Raw genomic sequence first — 21485 nt, 5'->3', positions numbered from 1 at the left:
ATATGCGGCCTTCAAATTCATATTCTTTAGCACCCCTTGTGGCAGTTTGTTGCAAAAACATACTGTAAAGTGTTTTCTCAGTGGTCAGTTCAGATCATGTGACTCACAGGTTACAAGTCAATGAGGAGAATACTAGTGTGTAAGAATTTCACCATGCATTCAGACAGAAAGCTCCTCTCCCGTTTTCCTTTTGCTTTGAAGAACCTTTGCTTATACGTTTTGTTACTTTGTGTGTTTTGTGTAAATGTGCATATAAATAACTTAGAATTCACGTTTGCATTAAAAACAAACTACTCGGGGGCGTTCGGGTAGCCCAGCGGTCTATTCCGTTGCCTACCAACACGGGGATCGCCAGTTTGAATCCCCGTGTTATCTCCGGCTTGGTTGGGTGTCCTTACAGACACAATTGGCCATGTCTGCGGGTGGGAAGTTGGATGTGGGTATGTGCCCTGGTCCCTGCGCTAGCGCCTCCTCTGGTTGGTCGGGGCGCCTGTTCAGGGGGCGGGGGAACTGGGGGGGAATAGCGTGATCCTCCCACATGCTATGTCCCTCGGGGGAAACTACTCATTGTCAGGCGGAAAAAAAAGCAGCTGGCGACTCTACATGTATCGGAGGAGGCATGTGGTAGTCTGCAGCCCTCCTCGGATCAGCAGAGGGGGTGGAGCAGTGACTTGGAAGGTTCGGAAGAGTGGGGTAATTGGCCGGGTGTGATTGAGGAGAAAAAAGGGGGGGACAAACTACTTTGTGATAATTTTATTTGCTAAGATAAGCTAAATGTAGCTTCTTGTAGCATGTGCTCAGAGGCTATTGGTAAGCAATGAGAATTTATTTGTGCTGTATTTTGAGATCAGTTTGGAACCATAGCGTTCTACCTTTGTATTTATTTCAGTTGTACAAAAAAGGAAAAGAAGAGAAAAGAGGATTCAGTTTAACACCTCCAGTCTTTAACTTTCTCTGAATCCTGTTTGTTAACTATCTTGTCAGTTTGTGTGTAGATCAGACATGCATCAGGGAGAGAATAGTAAAAAAAAGCAACCTCACAGTGGGTACTGAAGTTCAAGGAAAGCAAGCTTCACCTCAAAGCATTCCTTGGTCATCATAACGCTTCATACGCGTAGACAATATCAGTGTTACATGATAGCACAGAAAACACCTGAGATTGAAGATGCAACAGAGCAAAGACAAGCATTGGAGACAAGATGCTTAGCCTCCATTTCAAAAAGTGGATCAAGAAGTTAATCAGCTAGCATAGCTGCTGCCAAGGTTTGCTCCAAGCCGGAGGCTGCCCAAGCCAGGGCTGAATTCCTCAAGAAGGAATCTTATGTGGAGTCACGTGGGATCGCTGAACAAGATGGACGTCTAACAGCGTTGCTCCACATGAACCCCAGAATTTATTCATAATTATGCTTCAAGCGATTCCGCTATATTAAGTGTCACTAATATATGCGTGAATCCTACCGTGAGTGAATGCATATTAGTTTAGCTGATTTTTGGCATGACAACCGCAAGTGCTAACTCAAAAACAAGAGCGGATAAGCAAGGCACCAGCTATGCTAGCATGGTGAGTGGAACTCCACCCAGGCCTACTGAAAATGAGCTGCGACCAGCACTAGCTGTTGCACCAACAGGGTTTGCCGAATTGCAGGCTGCACTGCAGAGGTCACATCTGTCACCTACTCTCAAGAGGTCGTTGGGGCACCACTGTTGCAGAGGGCAATGGAGGAAATGGCTCGATTTAGTGGCACCTTATCAACCCTGCAATCGGATGTGACCAGTGTCAAGCCCACTGAGGGTAAAAGGAAAACTGATATGGCAGCCATTTTTCAATGACTCGACGAGGCTGAGGTTCAGATCTCCGAATTGGAAGATGCGAACGGACCCCTGAAGCACTTGGCTAAGGTAAATGCTAAAGAGTTTTCAGAGCCTTGAGAAACTGTGACAGATATGGCTAACAGAGAGAGGTGCCTCAGTGTATGGCTCTTTGGGCTGAAAGAAAAATCTGAAATAAGGTCACGCTTCGGGAGTGCGTGAAGTCGGTGAAATGTGGTACGTCCTGAGATTTAATTTTAACCCAGGTGTCGCCCCCAAATTTGAACCAATGGCTAGGTGGTGTCTCTGGATAGGACATCAGAGCATTAGCACGGGAAGGGGGGGTGCAGCTCCCCCGTGTGGTGGGTGCAGCCCCCCTCAGTAGTGGCAGGTGGCTGTGTAACATCTTGGACCCAAAAGTATGCCTAACTTTTCCTAACGTACAAATGCAAAAAAATAAAACATACCTTTAATTTAAACAGTGGGCTAGGTCTGCATGGAATGTAAACTTTAATAATAAAGTGAGTAAACATTCCATTCCAAATCTGCTATGCATGCACCTTACAAACAAAACAATGAGGTCATACCGTAGCGACCGGGGGAGGTGGTTACTCTGATTGTTGGTGGTTCTGTGCTGGGAGAGTGCAATGGCTGATGGGAGTGTTAATGGTAGATTTAAAATTATGTTTTAATGTTGTGGTTATTCTTGTGTTGTTGTTTCGGGGGTTTGACTGAGACTAAGTAGGAGACCGTTTACTGACTTACTGACTGTAGGACCATAACTGGGACTAATGTCACCACTTGGGACATGGGGGGGATGGGACTCGTTGCGTTATCGGTTCTGGCCTGTGTGAATAAAAGAGTACTCCCGGGGTCATGCGGTGTATGGGGCACGGGAGTTGCAATTAAAAAGACATCTCTGCCTCCCGACTCATTCTTCCATGCCGGCTCGCCACAATACTTTTCGTTTTAGTTGGCAGCCCCCCTGCTTAAAACATCTTCCCACGCGCCTGCATCAGAGCCCTCTTTTCCACTTCCTCCATATACAAGTTGGCCACTATAGGTGAAACTGGGGAACGCATAGCACACCCATGCTTCTGTCTATAGTATTGCCCCCTGTATGTGAAGTATGTGGACTTGAAGACACAGCTTCAGGTGCAAACACAATTCGTCAGTGTTAAGGGTAGTCCTACCCACCACCATCCAGGGAAAGTTCCTGCTATGAGAATTATCAAGTGAGGCTCTTGACTGGGATTCCCCCTTGCTGAAGATAAGGAAAAATAGTGGAATGAATACCTAGAGGGAAATCACAGCATGATCTCAAGCAACTGGAGATTCCCAGACCATATGCTGACACCACCCTCTACAGCGCTGAGAACGAAGTTTCACATTTTCTCAGATGCTTCTGTCAAAGTGATTGCAGCAGCGTATGTCATTGTCAGCAACAGAGAAGGAGTATGTCACACTGGATTTTTTTCCTTGGTAAGATGAAGCTAGCTCCACAAGCTGTTTATACCATTCCCAGACTGGAACTGGGAGCTGCTGTTCTAGCTGCACAGATAGCAGAGATGGTCACAAGTGAACTGGACTCCACCCCAGTTTCCGTGAACTTCTACACTGATAGCAGAGTTGTTCTGGGATATGTCTATAACCAGACAAGACGTTTCTACATGTACATGAGTAACAGAGTGCAGTGTATCAGGAAGTTCTCAAGCCCAGCACAGTGGCATTATGTCTCTACAAGGCGTAACCCTGCTGATCACACCACTCACTCCATAGCAGCAGCTCTGTTGAGCACTAACGGCTGGCCCACAGGACCTGGTTTCCTGTCATAAACTGAAAAATAACCTTCTCTGGAAGAGGAGAGATTCTATCCCATTGATCCAGACTCAGATGTGGAAGTTCATTCTCTCATCACCACTCTATCTACTGAGCGCTCCTATCTAGACTCTCAATGCTTCAGGCGATTTTACTGTTGAGTGCTGCAACTTCTCTCATACACATTGTCCAGTCTTATAAGATGACATATTGTCAGGACAGAACCTGCCAGTTGTGGTACCACTGCACAAGGCCTCACAGTCATAATCAAGAGTGTGCAGAGAAAAGCTTAAAAGGAAGAACTTGCCTGCATTGCCAATGGAAAAGACATTCCAAGGAACAGTGCTCTGAGAATTAAATGGAACCCTTATTTGGATGACAGAGGCGTTCTCAGGATAGGAGACTGGTTTAAGTATGTTCCTCTGGACTTCAAAGAGAAGTTTCCTGTGATTGTCCCAGGCTGCAGCCATGCCACAAAACTGCTTGTAGAACACTACCACAGTCGAGGTAAGCATCAGGGTCATGTGTTCACTGAAGCCGCTGTTTGAGCTGCAGGGTATTGGATTGTAGGTGTTAGGAAGTGTACAGCATCCTTCACAAATGTGTGATATGCAACACGCTTTGTGGGAAATTAACTGAGCAGAAGATGGCAGACTTACCCATCTACCTATCAAGTAGTTGCATAGTGGTATTAATACCAGGTGGAGAATGTAATGGCAAACATTCTGTGGTCTCAAATTCATATCCTTTAGCACCCCTTGAGGCACTTTGTTGTAAAAACAGTGATAACTGTAAGGTGTTTTCTCAGTGGTCAGTTCAGATCATGTGACTCATAGGTTAAAAGTCAACCAGGAACAGACTGTAGTGTGCAAGAATTTATCCATGCAGACAGAGAGCTTCTTTCCCCTTTTCTATTGCATTTGCACCTTTGAGAGCCTTTAATTGTAAATGTTGCTTTCTGTCTTTTGTATAAATGTGCATTAAAATAGTTTGGAGTTCATACGTTTAGATTAAAAATGAACTACTTTGTGATAATTTCATTTGCTAAAGTAAAAAATGCTAAGCTTTGCTAAATGTAGCTTCTTGTCTGAGATGTACATGGAGGGCATTTATAACCAATGAGAATTGATTTGTGCTATATTTTGAGAGCAGTTTTGTAATCAGAGCATTGTAACTTTGTATTCATTTACGTTTTACATAAAATGAAACGAGGACTCAGTAAAAGAACTTAACTTTATTACCATGTTCGACTTGCTCTGAATACTCTTTGTTAGCTAATTGTCAGCTTGTATGTAGATGAAACATAAATCAGGGACAGAACAACTACTGCGAATTGATTTGTACTAAAAATGTTTGTTATGAATCATGCATACCAAGATCTGTTGCATTTACTGAATCAGGCAACATGAGCTTTAGGGCCGATGAATATGGCTTTCATGTTGGCTCACTTTGTTCACTATCATAAGGAAAAATAAAACGCATAGAATTCTTTAAAAAGTTTGCATTTTTGAACACAAAAAGGTTCATCAGTGAGTACCGAACTGCTCTCATTAAGTTTTCTAATGTATTTTGCTACTAATATTTTGCATAAGTTCTGAGCAGAATTATGTATTAAGCAACATAAACTTGAATTTACATTGTTTAAATATTGCAAACAATGTAGGCTTAGAGTTTAGGAGATGAATTTGTATAATAAGCGGTATACAACTGCAATTAATACGTTATTGTCACACAACAGAAATATAATAATGTATTTTGCTTTGTGTGGTCCTTGCAAATACCTAGCTGCCTTGCCATGTTTGTATTCCTAAAGATTTTGAAAACCCTTAACACTAATCCCAGTGCATGAAAGGCTTCTGTGCAGTGCTCTTTGAGGACCAGTATAGTAGGTGGTGACACATGTACTTTGTACAAGATATCTTTATTTTTAGGTTTTAAAACAACTGTTTTATGTCTAATCTATCTGTAATATATATAGATGTAGATGTTTATTTATTTATTTAAGACTCTGTGTTTGGCTTTTATAAAATGTGAAAACAGCCAATGACATACATAGGGCAACCAAAATGATAGAAAATGATAGTCAGCGCGATGCATTTGGTTAGAACATCACTCCAAGTATTGGAACCAAGGCTTTCTCCGAGTAAAAGCTTTACTCCTCTTGACCAGAAATGTCTTTTCACAATGCACGGAGCTAGACGCAGTGCAGATATTAAGGTCATATTCCACAGACCAACAGAGTGCTGTGAGTCGAGAGCTAATATACATGTTGGTGAGCCATTGCAGTTTGCTGTTATGCTGTGTGATAGTTGACACATGAGAATATTGGCTACTCCACTGTGTCTCACAAAACAAAGAGCTGCGCGTATGTCCTATGAATACAAACTCCAGTAGATGATGTTAAAGAGCAGGTAAGACATGGGGAATATGATTCTGGAGTAGGAGTCAATCATATAGCTGTTGCTCATTATGAAGCTGAGGTTCTGCTTCAAGGGGTGCTCGCGGCGTAGCCTGGTGCCCTCCATGGGTGGAGAGTCAACAGTTGAGTTCTGAGAGTGAATGGTCCTCTCTGTGTTGGGGGTGCTGGAGACCTCTGGGAAAGATGCCAGGTCAATGTCATTATCATGAAAACATCCATCAAAGACCATAGCCTGGTTGGCGTTGAAGGAGGCAGGGACCTAGAAAGAGACGGAGGGGGGAGAGGACAAGGTCTCAGTTTTTGAATCCACCGAACTCCAAATGACCATCAAACATTTTTTTTTCTTCTGGATTTTTTCTCTCCAGTTGTACCCGGCCAATTACCCCACTGTTCTGAGCTGTCCCAGTCGCTGCTCCATGCTCTTTGCCAATCCTGAGAGGGCTGCAGACTACCACATGCCTCCTTCGATACTTGTGGAGTCACCAGCTGCTTCTTCCCACCTGACTGAGGAGTTTCGCCAGAAGGACGTAGTGCATGGGAGGATCACGCTATTCCCCCCCCAGTTCCCCCTTCCCCCTTCTGAGTAGGCACCAGAGGGGGCGCTAGTGCAGCAACCAGGACACATACCCACATCCAGCTTCCCACCCGCAGACACGGCCAGTTGTGTCTGTAGGGATGTCCAACCAAGCCGGCGGTAACATGGGGATTCGAACAGGCGATCCCTGTGTTGGTAGGCAACGAAATAGACTGCTACACTACCTAGACGCCTGACCATCAAACATTTTATAAGACTTTTCACAGGTCGGGATGTGTCATGCTGCTTTAAGGGGGACACATGCAAACATTTCAGTGGCGTAATGGGAGATGTAAGCGAATGTGAACTACCTTTCCCCTTTTGAGCTTCTTCATCTCTTCCACTGTGGTGAAATAGTTGACAGCAGCGTACTCAATGACAGACAGAAAGACGAAGAGGAAGCTGGCCCACAAATAAATGTCCACAGCTTTAACATAAGACACCTGTGGCATAGAGGCTGAGACACCGGTGATGATGGTGGACATTGTCAGAACCGTAGTTATACCTAGATGCAGAGAAAACCAGTACACATCAGGGATATTACACAGAAAAAAATCTGGTCAAGTGCTGACTGACATATTGCATTCACTGGTTGAATACAGATCTCATTTAGAGATTCAAGCTACCATTTAATCATACTTGAGATCTACTACTACTTTCGGCTGCTCCCGTTAGGGGTCACCACAGCAGATCATTTGTTTCCATTTCTTCCTGTCCTCTGCATCTTCCTCTGTCACACTAGCCACCTGCATGTCCTCTGTTACCACAACCATAAACCTCCTCTTTGGACTTCTTCTTTTGCTGTTCCCTGACAGCTCCATATTCAGCATCCTTCCCCCAATATACCCAGTATCTCTCCTCCGCACATGTCCAAACCATTTCAATCTTGCCTCTCTTGCTTTGTCTCCAAACCGTCCAACCTGAGCTACCCCTCTCAAATACTTGTTCCTAATCCTGTCTTTTTTCATCATTCCCAATAAATATCTTAGCATCTTCAACTCTGCCACCTCCAGCTCCACCTCCTGTCTTTTCATCAGTGCCACTGTCTCCAAACCATATGACATAGCTGGTCTCACAACCATCTTGTCAACCTTCCATTTAACTGTTGCTGGTACCCTTCTGTCGCAAATCACTCCTGACACTCTTCTGCACCCACTCCACCCTGCTTGCACTCTCTTCTTCACCTCTCTTCTGCACTCCCCATTACTTTGGACAGTTGACCCCAAGTATTTAAACTCATACGCCTTCATCCCCTCTACTCCTTGCATCCTCACCATTCCACTGTCCTCCCTCTCATTTTATGTATTCCGTCTTGCTCCTACTGACTTTCATTCCTCTTCTCTCCAGTGCATACCTCCACCTCTCCAGGCTCTCCTAAACCTGCACCCTACTCTCGCTACAGATCACAATGTCATCTGCAAACATCATAGTCCACGGAGACTCCTGCCTGATCTCATCCATCAACCTGTCCATCACCATTGCAAAGAAAAAAGGGCTCAGAGCCAATCCTTGATGTAATCCCACCTCTACCTTGAATCCATCTGTCATTCCAACCGCACACCTCCCCATTGTCACACTTCCCTCATACATATCATGCACCACTCCTACATACTTCTCTGCAACTCCCGAGTTCCTCATACAATACTACACCTCCTCTCTGGGCATCCTGTCATATGCTTTCTCTAAATCTATAAAGACACAATGTAACTCCTCTGGCCTTCTCTATACTTCTCAATCAACATTCTCAAAGCAAACATTGCATCTGTGGTGCTCTTTCGTGACATGAAACCATACTGCTGCTCGCTAATCATCACCTCTCCTCTGAACCTAGCCTCTATTACTCTTTCCCATATCTCCATGCTGTGGCTGATCAACTTTATACCTCTGTAGTTGCTACAGTTCTGCACATCGCCCTTATTTTTGAAAATCGGTACCAGTATGTATCTTCTCCACTCCTCAGGCACCGTGTCACTTTCTGAGATTGTGTGAAACACTAGTTAAAAACTCCACTGCCATCTCTCCTAGACATCTCCATGCCTCCACAGGTATGTCATCAGGACCAACTGCCTTTCCACTCTTCATCCTCTTCATAGTTGCCCTCACTTCCTACTTGCTAATCCACCGCACTTCCTGATTCACTATCCCCACATCATCCAACCTTCTCTCTCTCTCTCTCTCTCTCTCATTTTCTTCATTCATCAGCCCCTTAAAGTACTCCTTCCACCTTCTCAACACACTCTCCTCACTTGTCAGCACATTTCCATCTCCATTCTTGATTCTTGAACCTTCTGCACATCTTTCCCAGCTCAGTCCCTCTGTCTAGCCAATCGGTACAAGTCCTTTTCGCCTTTCTTGGTGTCTAACCTGTCATACAATTCACCATATGCCTTTTCCTTTGCCTTTACCACCTCTCTCTTCGCTTTACATGGCCTCTCTTTGTACCCCTGTCTACTTTCTTCATCTCTCTGACTATCCCATTTCTTCTTTGCCAACCTCTTCCGCTGTATATTTTGCTGTACTTCCTTATTCCACCACCATGTCTCCTTGTCTTCCTTCCTCTGTCCAGATGACACACCATGTACCTTCCTAGCTGTCTCCCTCACTATTTCTGCAGTGGTTGCCCAGCCATCCAGCAACTCTTCACTACCACCCAGTGCCTGTCTTAACTCCTCCCTGAACTCCACACAACAGTCTTCCTTCTTCAACCTCCACCATTTAATTATTGGCTCTGCCTTCACTCTCTTCTTCTTCTCAGTCTCCCAAGTCATCCTATGGACCACCAGCCGATGCTGCCTAGCTATGTTCTCCCCTGTCACCACCTTGCAGTCTCCAGTCCCTTTCGGATCGTGCCTTCTAAATAAGATATAAACCACCTGTGTACGCTTTCCTCCACTCTTACACGTCACCCTGTGTTCCTCCTTCTTCTTGAAATATGTATTCACCACAGCCATTTACATCCTTAATCATACTTGAGATCAAAACATAAAACCAATAGTCTCGGCTATTAAAATGTATTTCCAGTATTTCTAAACCTGGGCAATAATTTCCCATCAAATGACTAATAGTAACCACTTTTTTTTTTGGAATTGGTCCAGTGTTGAGCGAGAATGCTTCAGCCAGCAGCCGCAAAACAGGGTGCAATATAATCATTTGGGGCAATTGTGCCCGTCAAAGTACGTCCACTAAAATTGCTTGTTTTTGCCACTGATATGCTCAGATTGTTGTTATAAGGGTCTGACAACTATATGGAAAGGATCCCTACGGAGACATACCTTTTTCTTTGTTTGGCTTCTTTCAGTCTCTATTGTAACATATTTTACTACTGCTACTGTTTTCATGTGGGGGTGTGGTCTTGCATGTTTACAAAAGAAGTCACACCGAATCTTTTCCCCCCCCTTTTTCTCCCCAATTGTACTTGACCAATTACCCGATTTTCCAAGCCGTCCCGGTCGCTGCTCCACCCCAACTGCTGTTCTGGGGAGGGCTGCAGACTACCACATACCTCCTCCGATACATGTGGAGTCGCCAGCCGCTTCTTTTCACCTGACTGAGGAGTTTCGCCAGGTGGACATAGCGTGTGGGAGGATCATGCTATTCCCTGTCCCCCTGAACAGGCGCCCTGACCGATCAGAGGGGGCGCTAGTGCAGCGACCAGGACACATACCCACATCCAGCTCCCCACCCGCAGACACGGCCAATTGTGTCTGTAGGGATGCCTGACCAAGCTGGAGGTAACACAGGGATTCGAACCAGCAATCTATGTGTTGGTAGGCAATGGAATAGACCACTACACTACCCGGACACTCGCGTCACACCGAATCATATCAGAGCTGACCATTCATTGAGGTAGCATAGCCTGAGACATATAGGAACTGCTAGCAATAATTTATTTCCAAAGTCATGGCTGAATATTTAGCCGATTTCGACAATGTGGTTGAGGCAATTGAATTTGATGACCGCCCATATTTATTTGAGCCAGAATATACGGATGAAGAGCTCCTAGAAATTGAAGAGAGGATGAGAAGGAAGAGAGTGAGAGAGAGAGAGAGAGAGAGAGAGAGAGAGAGAGAGAGAGAGAGAGAGAGAGAGAGAAGGGCAGGGGGGGAGCGCAACAGACAGAAGGTGAACCAGCTTCTTTGGCTGGCAGTAGTCATCGACGGAAACTGGCGATCGGTTGCCAGTTTCATATGCGATCGGCACTTGCCGGTTTGACATGCCTATGTATGTATATCGTCACCTTCTTAAAATAATGGCCTAAGTCATATTTTCAAGTTTAAAAAAAAACCAGAATAAACTGAACCTGAAACAAAATTTTTCAGTTTATTCTGTTTTTTGAAAAACTTGAAAATATGACTTAGGCCATTATTTTAAGAAGGTGACGATATGTATTCATATGCTGGTTTGCCGGATTCATAAACCAGTTGGTTTCATTACACATCAGGTGTGACCCCAGAAAGTTGAATCAGTTAATTTGTACAAAAAGTTTAGTGGGAGAAATGTTTCATCACTCATCTAAGTGACTTAGTGGACATCATGCAACTGTGCTGTTTATAACTGTGCTGTGGACATTGCAGCCAGTTTCGCGGCTGCTGCTGAAGTGTTCTCACTCTATGCTGGACCAATTTAAAAAAATTGCACATGGTAAATCCCAAATAAAATTGTTACCCTTCTCTACCCTTCCTTTACCCCTTTTTTCCAGAGAAGTTAGTCAGCCAACAAACCCGCAATGCTACCACAACACCAGTTAACAAGGTATGTTCTAAATGGAGAAAAAAAATACACAAACTACACAATAGAAATATGCCCGATGAACGTTATTGGAGGTCTGATTCTGCTTTTCATCATATCTGGGTCCTGGTCATTTTAATATTGAATACCATGGTCTTAGTACTCTACCCAAAGAAACGCGTGCAGGCACGGCCCTCCTGTCTATCCAGAAGGACACCCAGGATAGCATCACCATTAGCATGGTGGGGAAATATGTCTGAAGCATGAAGAAGAAGATGTGCCTCCTGAGAATGAAGTTTATATAGAGCCGATTGTACCAGCCTGAAAGAAGAGCGAGAGAGAGAGAGAGAGAGAGAGAGAGAGAGAGAGAGAGAGAGAGAGAGTGCAAAAGCAGACATGGGACGGGGTAAAGCAGGAGTCAATTGAAGTGGGGGCAGGGAGGTATATTAACAGAATGAATGGAGGAAAACAAAGACTGTTAATCTTTATGAACAGTAAAGACAGCATTATCAAATCCTCTCATTCTTAGTGCAACAGTTAACAGTGTATGCACTACGGGTGACTGGCAGTCGCCTGTCGTGTGTGGAACTTAGGTTCGATCCCACCTGCTCCCTGAATTCCCGTTACATTTGGTGGCAGCGGTGGGATTGAATCTGAGTTTGACACACCATGGACGACTATGTTAACCAGTCGACTAAAGGGTCCAACCTGTTGGCCAACGGGCTAGCAAGTCTACACACCCATGGTGCGTACACTGTTCCATTAGGAAGCACATGTCAGATGCAGGTGTTATGAGGGGGTTTCTTCCCACTTTTCCCCTTTTCTCAGACTGAGAATGTTGGTTGAGTTGCAGTTTGGGCTGCAGAGGGTGGGGTTAGCTGGCTAAATGATTGACATAATGAAATGAAAATGGAGACAGTACCAGAGGAATGGAATGGCAAATGGGAGAATGAGTAGTGATGAAGTTATTGATACACATGAATATTTCTATGCTCCATAGTTATTGCATACTACCAACTTTTAAATTGACAAATAAACAATTTCTGTAAAGTTCTAGATTTACTATAAGACAAAAATTGTGTTTCATCATTATGCCCATTTGTTTTCATTGTTTTATGATCATGATCACTTTGAGCCCATTTAAAAAATAAATTTGTTGCAAAAATTATTTCTGCTAGCTTTCTCGACAGCAGCAACTCACATTTGCCAATAAGTCAATATACCAATTGTTGAACGATATTAAACATGCGATCAAACCAACACTCTCAACCGGAGATCCCCGTGTTGGTAGACGACAGAATAGACCGCTACGCTACCCGGACGCCTCCAGCAGTTTTGAAGTTGTTTGACGTGTTATACATGAAATTTGTCATGGATTTAATACTTACAGTGATTAGCAGCAGGTGAGGGAAAATAATGTGCATGCGAAAATATATGTACAATAATGACAAACTTTCCCTTTTCCAGTGACATTATCATTTTTTAGTGTGGCTCAAGTGCTGTGTTGATATCAGGGGCTCTCTGATTGCTCCCAATCTGAGAGAGGAACAGCTCAGAGGGTCCCCGCATCAAAACTAACAGCAGACAAAACTGACATACCAGTACTACTGTAGAAGGCAAGCCCATAGGAAGGGTGGAATTCTTCAATAAAAAACTGAGAGAGCACGATCTCATCAGTCCTTAATGAATCGTTCCCATTCTTCCAGTAGAGCATGAGGTCGTTCACGTTGTACGCATCTTCAAGAGAGGAGAGAAGGGTGAGGGAGGTGGGGTAGGGGTTGGGGTTGGAGTGGGATAGGGCAGGGATGACACCTTCACATGTTGCCTCTCTTAAAAGAATCATGGATGTCTTTCTCACAGGAGAGGTGGAGGAGTGCATAAAAAATAGCACTACCCACTCTCCTCTAAGGTCAGACTCCATGTGTGTGTGTGTGTGTGCGTGCATGTGCATGTGCATGTGCGTGTGCGGTGCGTGCACATATGTGCGCTTATGCATTAGCATGAGAAAGGAGCGAATAAAGGATGTAGTTATCATCATACCAGACATCACAGGTCATCATCTCTGGCTGGCTGTCTCTGACAATGTGGTCTAGGTTTAGGATCTAGGCCAGACGGGAATAGATATATCTCTTTGCTCTGCATACAGTGCCATGCTGACTCTAAGATCAGTAAGTCTGTGATAAAATATGACCAACTTAAAGTGTGCTTACTGTTGCGAACAGAACAAAATGAAAAAGATTATTAATCCCGTATAAATCCTGCTTCAGACAGACACGGATGTATAATGGACAGCGGCTGACCTGATTATGGATTACCAGTTATTTACTCTTTGGCAATGTTTTGGTTTGTTTATTTATAGATTAATACATGCCCTCTGTATGTTGGTCAGGGGTGTCAGTACAGCAGAAACACAATTCATAATTATATCCATCTGCCATTTTTGACTGCTGTTTTGTGATAAAGTGAACCGATTTGAGAAATTAGAGGAAATTCTATAAGGTGCAACTTTTGCTAGTGAACATGTCCTGATGTCATATGAATAAGCATCATACTTTTCATCAAATCAAGAAAGATGAAATCTCCAACAGAATTTATGTAGTAGGCTAGCGAATGTTGACTTGCCACAAAAATAAAGGTCTCAATGTACGTATGTGTTGCTTCTGTTGACACACGTTACCTTGAAACAAAGATTAAAAGTTTTCAGCAGCATAAACGGTCTTAAAAATATACTTTTTACTATAGAGAAAGGGGTACAGCATTATATATATATATATATAATTAAATGTATGCAAATGTGAAAGCGATCTCATTTACAAAAAGTTAAAAAAAATCAATTATTCTTCATCAGTTTTAGAAAAATGCGCTCCTTGGGGGGTATGATGCCCCTTGGACACCCCCCCCAACATGGTTATTGATCCATCCCTCACACTTGAAAAACAAATATGGGGGTATAACACTGGCATGCATTTTGTCAGTCTGGTTATAAAATGCCTTAGTACATAAACTGATCGGATTTGTTCTGACAGAGATCTCCAGTGGCTAAATTAACTGGCAGCGATGTTTAATTTGTCGGTTGATACTCACAACTTTCCAGCTCCAGAGAGCAATTCTGTGTGTCCAGGGGGAAACTACTGAAGTCCATTGAACAAAGAGCAGTCACAGTGATCCTATAAGACAGCTCGCCGTTAAAGAAATATCCACAGTAAACAATCATCTCATCTCATGTAAGACTTTGGGTTTCTACCAATGCGTAGTATAGAAAATATTTCATGAGTGGTAATTCTACTACTCTCCCTTTGCCGTCATTGAACAAAATGAATATACTTGTTTACCAATATTATTAGCAGTGCACACTTTGATGGCAACTTCTCATATACAAGGATTCTTCAACCTTACCTGACACTGTAGAGGATATTGCCATCAGGATAAACCCTCAGCATGATATTCTCCATTGTAGTGTCGTGGATAAAGGAGCGCTTGGAGTGGACGAAGAATACATCAGGAACCCATATCTTCTTCACCAGACGGGCATCGAAGGTGCGGCTCTTATTGCTGCTGGAGGGGAAGGCCAGGCGATCATCCTGCCAGTAGTGCCTCAGGTACAAGGTCATGGTGAAGTCCTAAAAAAGACACCCGATGCTCAGGCCTAGTGGAGACTGCGTAATAAAATACATTAAAGGAGATCCAGAGATACATACCATGTTAACTTCAGATATGCTGTCTATACTCTCCACCTGGACATCTATGCCAACCGGAATAGCTGACCCTATGAAAAATGAACCATCACAATAGGTCAGGTTACTATTCTGTTGTCTACCAACATGGGGATCGCCAGTTTGAATCCCCGTGTCACCTCTGGCTTGGTTGGGTGTCCCTACAGACACAACTGGCCGTGTCTGCAGGTGGGAAGCCAGATGTGGGTATGTGTCCTGGGCACTGCACTAGCGCCTCCTCTGGTTGGTTGGGGTGCCTGTTTGGGGGGCAGAGGGAACTGGGGGGAATAGCGTGATCCACCCACATGCTATGTTCCCCTGGCAAAACTCCTTATTGTCAGGTGAAATGAGGTGGCAGAGGGGGTGGAACAGCGACCGGGATGGCTCAGACGAGTGGGGTAATTGGCCAAGTACAATTGGGGAGAAAAGGAGGGGGAAAAAAACAACACACCAGGTTAAAGCTACAGTACAGTGCTGCATCTCCTTCTGGATGATGCATCTATCCTCAAAGCCCCCAAGGCTCATATCATGTGTAAATCTCAAAAAGCTGTATTCAGAGTAGAGGACAAGGACTAAGGCATGTTTTGGGGTGGGCAACAAAGGGTTTTGGGAGCACATCACGTTGTCTGAAAACCAAAAACCATGACCCCACTGGTCAGCCTGGCCAAAGCATGTCAGCTTACTGTAGCATTGTGATTGTTGTCCCTTTGCAGAGATATGGCATTATCATTATTGACTTTATCAGTCAAACATTGCTGCAGCCAAATGGTCCACACGTAACCCTTAGAAGCATAACTAATCCCACCCTTTACCTCTCTCCCATCCTCGTTCTCATCCCTTTAAGTCCACTTCTCCCTCCATGTAGGTCATGATCTTCTATCTCCAAGTTTATATCCAAAATCACTGTAATGTGGATGTGCATTACACTGGCTGGCTAGCAGTAGTTCTAAAGATAATGTCGTAATGATAAAAATAATTTCAAGGATGCCAAATTATGTTGGCTGGGCTTTATGATATTGAATCAAGAGACATTCCCATAGACTCTCTTTATTACTTCTGTTATGAATAGTGTGCTCCAAACAGATACGTCATTGCACAGTAATTAAAGCGTGCAGCTAAAGCAAATTATTAGAGCATATATAATTAAACTAATTCACTAACATTTGAGTGATTGCTCACAACAGGACACCATTTGAAAAATAACCAGGCACCACAACATGCTATCTCTCTGTAAAAATAAAGATATTGTTATTCTATATTAATTACACTGAGAGAGCCACGAAACCGAGTCAAATTTCACGTATGTGCAAACCTACATGGCCAAAAAACTTTATTCTGATTCTGATAAACCTCAGGCTGTCTCAGACAAGGGGGGTTAAAAGAGCTGCAGCTGATTTCTTAGTTTATGTTTTGCAGCACGGTGGCGCAGTGGTTAGCGCTGTCGCCTCACAGCAAGAAGGTCCTGGGTTCAAACCCTGGGGTTGTCCAACCTTGGGGGTCATCCCAGGTCATCCTCTGTGTGGAGTTTGCATGTTCTCCCCATGTCTGCAGTGGGTTTTCTCCGGGTGCTCCGGTTTCTCCCACCATCAGAAAGACATGCATGTTAGGGTTAATACTCCTGTCTGTGCCCTTGACTGAGGCATGGCAAGACAAACTGGAGTTGGCCCCCAGGCGCTGCAGGGTAGCTGCCCACTGCTCCTAGCTACACAGCTAGGATGGGTTAAATGCAGAACATAATTTCCTACGGGGGATCAATAAAGTATATCAACCCCCCCCCCCAAAAAAAGTGAAACATGAAATGTGGCCCTTTTTTATTAACGCCACCTCAAAGTAGCCCACTGGCTTTAATCGGAGAAGGTTTTCTGTCAGAAAAAAAACCAAAAACAAAACCTGCTTGAGGTTGATTGTGATACTGGACTACCTATTGGTGTACCTATATACTTTTGGCTCATAGGGTCAATGTAAGAATATGTTAAACACAGAAATATTTTAATGGTGCAAAAATGTTCAGACAATCAGCCATTCATTCATAATCTTAATCTAAAATCTTTTCTTAATGGAAGAAAATAGCATGGGTACAAAAGGTGAAAAAGGCAGGATATTCGATAACAAAGAAATTGTTGTTCAAAAATATGGGGTATCGATCCATGATAGATGATGAGGCCCTGAGTCGACAAGTGAACTTAATGGCCTATTTTAATATACTATTTTCTTCTCCCGGTACGATCCCGCTCCACAATGTCCTGCTCATAATTTACGAGGATTAATTTCACCACAAGCCAAACCCAACCAGGACAACACTTGAAAAGCCTAAGTAAACATAATTCTGTCATTTGTGCTGACACTACACAATACTGTCTGTGCCCTTGACTGAGGCATGGCAAGACAAACTGGAGTTGGCCCCCAGGCGCTGCAGGGTAGCTGCCCACTGCTCCTAGCTACACAGCTAGGATGGGTTAAATGCAGAACATAATTTCCTACGGGGGATCAATAAAGTATATCAACCCCCCCCCCCCAAAAAAAGTGAAACATGAAATGTGGCCCTTTTTTATTAACGCCACCTCAAAGTAGCCCACTGGCTTTAATCGGAGAAGGTTTTCTGTCAGAAAAAAAACCAAAAACAAAACCTGCTTGAGGTTGATTGTGATACTGGACTACCTATTGGTGTACCTATATACTTTTGGCTCATAGGGTCAATGTAAGAATATGTTAAACACAGAAATATTTTAATGGTGCAAAAATGTTCAGACAATCAGCCATTCATTCATAATCTTAATCTAAAATCTTTTCTTAATGGAAGAAAATAGCATGGGTACAAAAGGTGAAAAAGGCAGGATATTCGATAACAAAGAAATTGTTGTTCAAAAATATGGGGTATCGATCCATGATAGATGATGAGGCCCTGAGTCGACAAGTGAACTTAATGGCCTATTTTAATATACTATTTTCTTCTCCCGGTACGATCCCGCTCCACAATGTCCTGCTCATAATTTACGAGGATTAATTTCACCACAAGCCAAACCCAACCAGGACAACACTTGAAAAGCCTAAGTAAACATAATTCTGTCATTTGTGCTATATAACATTAGAGATGGGGGGGGGGGCACTGATGAGTTTACTGAAAAACAAAAGTATTATAACAGCTTTTTGAATGTCATTTAACATTTAGGATTTTTTTTTCCAGGAGAATGAGGGACAAAGTCCAGATTACTGTACTAAAAAAAAAATGTCTGTATTACTGGCTGCAGTCATGTCTGTTTAACACTGCAGACAATCTGGGTCAGCAAGGGTTTTTTGTTTTTTTGGATGGGGTGACGCCAAAGGTGGCACTGTAGCCTACATTTAGTTTACTGAATAACAGGGCAAGAAAATGGTAGCAATAATAACAAAAAGAAGAAGAAGAACAAAAGTAATAATAGATAAACAGACAGACAGATAGACAGATAGATAGATAGATAGATAGATAGATAGATAGATAGATAGATAGATAGATAGATAGATAGATAGATAGAGTCAGACAGACAGATAGCATGAGACAGACAAAACATGCATGGTTTAATAACAGAGGGAAACTTGAACACTTTTTTTTTCATGTGGCAATCTGTCAATTAGGATTAGGTTACTGACGTTACCTCCAAAGCCTGGCCGCATTGCAAAGTCATGGTCCTCAATACGAAGCAGCTGCTCAGATTTAATTAGCAGAGACTTGGTGCTGTCCAACTTTTTTATCCTCAAGTCCACTCGTCTGACAACCAAAGGAGACAAATCAAATCAAATCAAATCAAATCAATGCTGTGTGGATGTGTGTGAGGTTACAGAAACTTCATCTTTTCTTTCTCCCTTGCTTTTGCACACACACACACACACACACACACACACACACACACACACACACACACACACACACACACACACACACACACACACACACACACACACACACACACACACACAGTAGTACAGACATCTGGTAAGAGAGTTTGTGGTGATTAATTGCATTTAAAGCCCGTTGCCAGGGTTCTTTTGCATGTAATCTACCCACATGGATACTCAACTACATCTGGGTGAGAACAAGGGACTGTCTGCCATCATGGGCAACAAGAGGAACCGCTTTTGTCAGCTACGTTGCCATTGAAGCAAATATTTCTCACCAGTTTCCAGAGATCAACATTAGCTCATTTAAAATGGAGAATACGTGTTTCATTTAAACACAGCCCATTTAATGAAACTGCACAATAAATACAGTAATCTTTGTCATAATTAAGAAAGTGAGAGTTGCTATTCTAACATTCAAAACCCTGACATAACACATTAAATCTGCCATCCAGAGTTAATTGACTTTAAGGATTACTGTCTATTGGCAGCCACATACAGCTGTTCTGATTTAAACTTTCTCCACTTGAGCTTTTCACCTTGCCTCTGTCTTAATCCACTGTGCACGACAGAATAATGACATTATCCCAAAAGATTTGAGACTAACCATGCAACAATTAAAAAAAAAAACCTAAAGTAGCACAATATTTATTGCTATTAAGCACAACGTGACCAACAAAAGCTATCTGCTGTTAACTGTCAAAAATTGAAAGGCTGCTCCAGAGCAAAGTCTGGTAGAAATGACTCCACAATAACAAAACAGAAGGTTTCTTGCCATATTTCCAACTTTGGCTCACCCTCCGTGCTTTTGTTTGGTGTTCTCTCCATGGTACACATCCTTGTGTCTCCTCTTGTTTGGGAAGTGATTGCTGTTGAGATGCGTGACAGGCCACAGCCAGGCCAAGCACATCAGCCTTAAGGCCAGCAGGACCACGTTCATGGTGAAGTTGAGGCCGTGGGCACGAGAGGAACCAGAGAGGTCCTCCCACTGCGTCAGTTTCTCACCAAGGGATTCTCCAGGACGTCAGTGGAACGCCACGGCTGTCCCTGCCATCTGCCGGCACGTCCATATCCCAGCAGCACTCATTCTACCCCACCACACACACACCCAGCGACTTCTGTGTTATCCAGCCCTCTCATCTCCTACAACATCGTGTACATCGGTCCAGTGTTTAGCTCCGATGCACAGGCAGCATCCTCCCTGCTCTACTCGCTTGTCGTTGTGCTACCCCGCCGCTTACGTGTCCTGACACTACATGTTGTCCCTACTCTATACTGTCCCCTCCCTCTGATGTAAAACCAAATATAAATGTATTCCTATAATGACAAAGGAATGCTGTTAATTCCCCTCTAATCTTCTTATCTGTGGTTGGTGAAATCTTTCAGTAACCTACAAACTGGGAGCAGGGGAGGGCGGGGTGGGGATAATACAGCCGACGGTTTCATCATCATTCCGACCAGATAGAAATAAAAAGGCCGTAGCCTACTTTTCCAAAGTGTACATAGCAGGATTTCCTCCTAAATTGCACTGTGGCAACGGGAGGACACAGAGGACGCCATTGGAGAGGAGACGGAGGCAAACACATGTTTGTGCCACATCTGTAAATGTCCTCATGACCGCATTTTCTGTGCATGTATTGCATCAAGCATTTGCTCTCTCTCCTATAGCTGTGGCTCCCAATCATTATTATTATTGTTTTTATCTTTTTCTTTTTTTTTTTTAATCTGTGAAGGCCTCATTAATTCGTGCACTAAAGTGCATGCCCATAACCTCCACCCCATCTACAAGAGCATTTGGGACTATTGACTATTTTCAATCAATTTTTCCTTATTGTCCGATTCTTCTGTCATTTATGATGATGATGATGATGATAAGGTTAATAATGAAAACAATGATTTAATGATCAACAATTAGAATCAATCACAATTAGAACAATTATAATTAATTAGACAATTAGAATCATTTTTATTTTTATCGCTGCTGATAATGACAACAAGGACGATGGTCACATTCGGGTTTAGGTAACTGGTTTATGTCTAAATGACCTGAAGAATCCTAATTATGCCCTTATCTTCATCTTCATAAGATTATTACAATAACTCTAAACTCCTTCATGACACAACAGTCTCTCTCAAAACTTCAAGAAAGAGATGTGATTGTAACATCCTTATTTTGGCATTCTCACCCTTGCTACCTATAATGGTGTCCATTTTGGGGACATTTGTGATCATTTTCAAGTTTAGACCAAAATGTCAAAGCGATCAAGACTGTTCCCTTTGCACTCCCAGGTTTATAAAAATGCATTAAGGGGATCAGGCTGTCCCAGTGAGTGTAATCATTGAAGTCACTGTTAAAAAAAACGTTTTTTTATAGATGACAGTAATTGTGGTCATATTGCCTTTCACTACTGCTGTGCACATGAAATATATGATTTAAAATTAGTAAAAATGATCATTAGTATGCCACTACAATCCAAGAAGATTATGCACATATTAAAATAAAACTCATCGTTTGAAGACAAAAGGAGGAAAATAGCATAAACAAGATTTC

At 43.1% G+C, this 21485-nt stretch overlaps 1 protein-coding gene across 1 annotated transcript; it reads right to left on the bottom strand.

Moving 5' to 3' along the window:
• Positions 1-5999: 5999 nt before the first annotated feature.
• gabrr3a (gamma-aminobutyric acid type A receptor subunit rho3a) lies at positions 6000-19874 on the bottom strand. The gene is made up of 9 exons (XM_056284888.1): positions 19732-19874; positions 18694-18806; positions 15047-15114; positions 14745-14968; positions 14433-14515; positions 12948-13085; positions 11517-11669; positions 6932-7125; positions 6000-6305 (listed from the first exon to the last, which is right to left on the bottom strand). Exons 1-9 carry the CDS (start codon positions 19872-19874, stop codon positions 6000-6002), a joined length of 1422 nt encoding a protein of 473 aa, XP_056140863.1.
• Between the last annotated feature and the right edge of the window lie 1611 nt (positions 19875-21485).

This window comes from Lampris incognitus, chromosome 8 (assembly GCF_029633865.1).
Source record: "Lampris incognitus isolate fLamInc1 chromosome 8, fLamInc1.hap2, whole genome shotgun sequence".
Classification (NCBI taxonomy): domain Eukaryota; kingdom Metazoa; phylum Chordata; class Actinopteri; order Lampriformes; family Lampridae; genus Lampris; species Lampris incognitus.
This window is presented reverse-complemented; position numbering and strand designations above follow the sequence as displayed.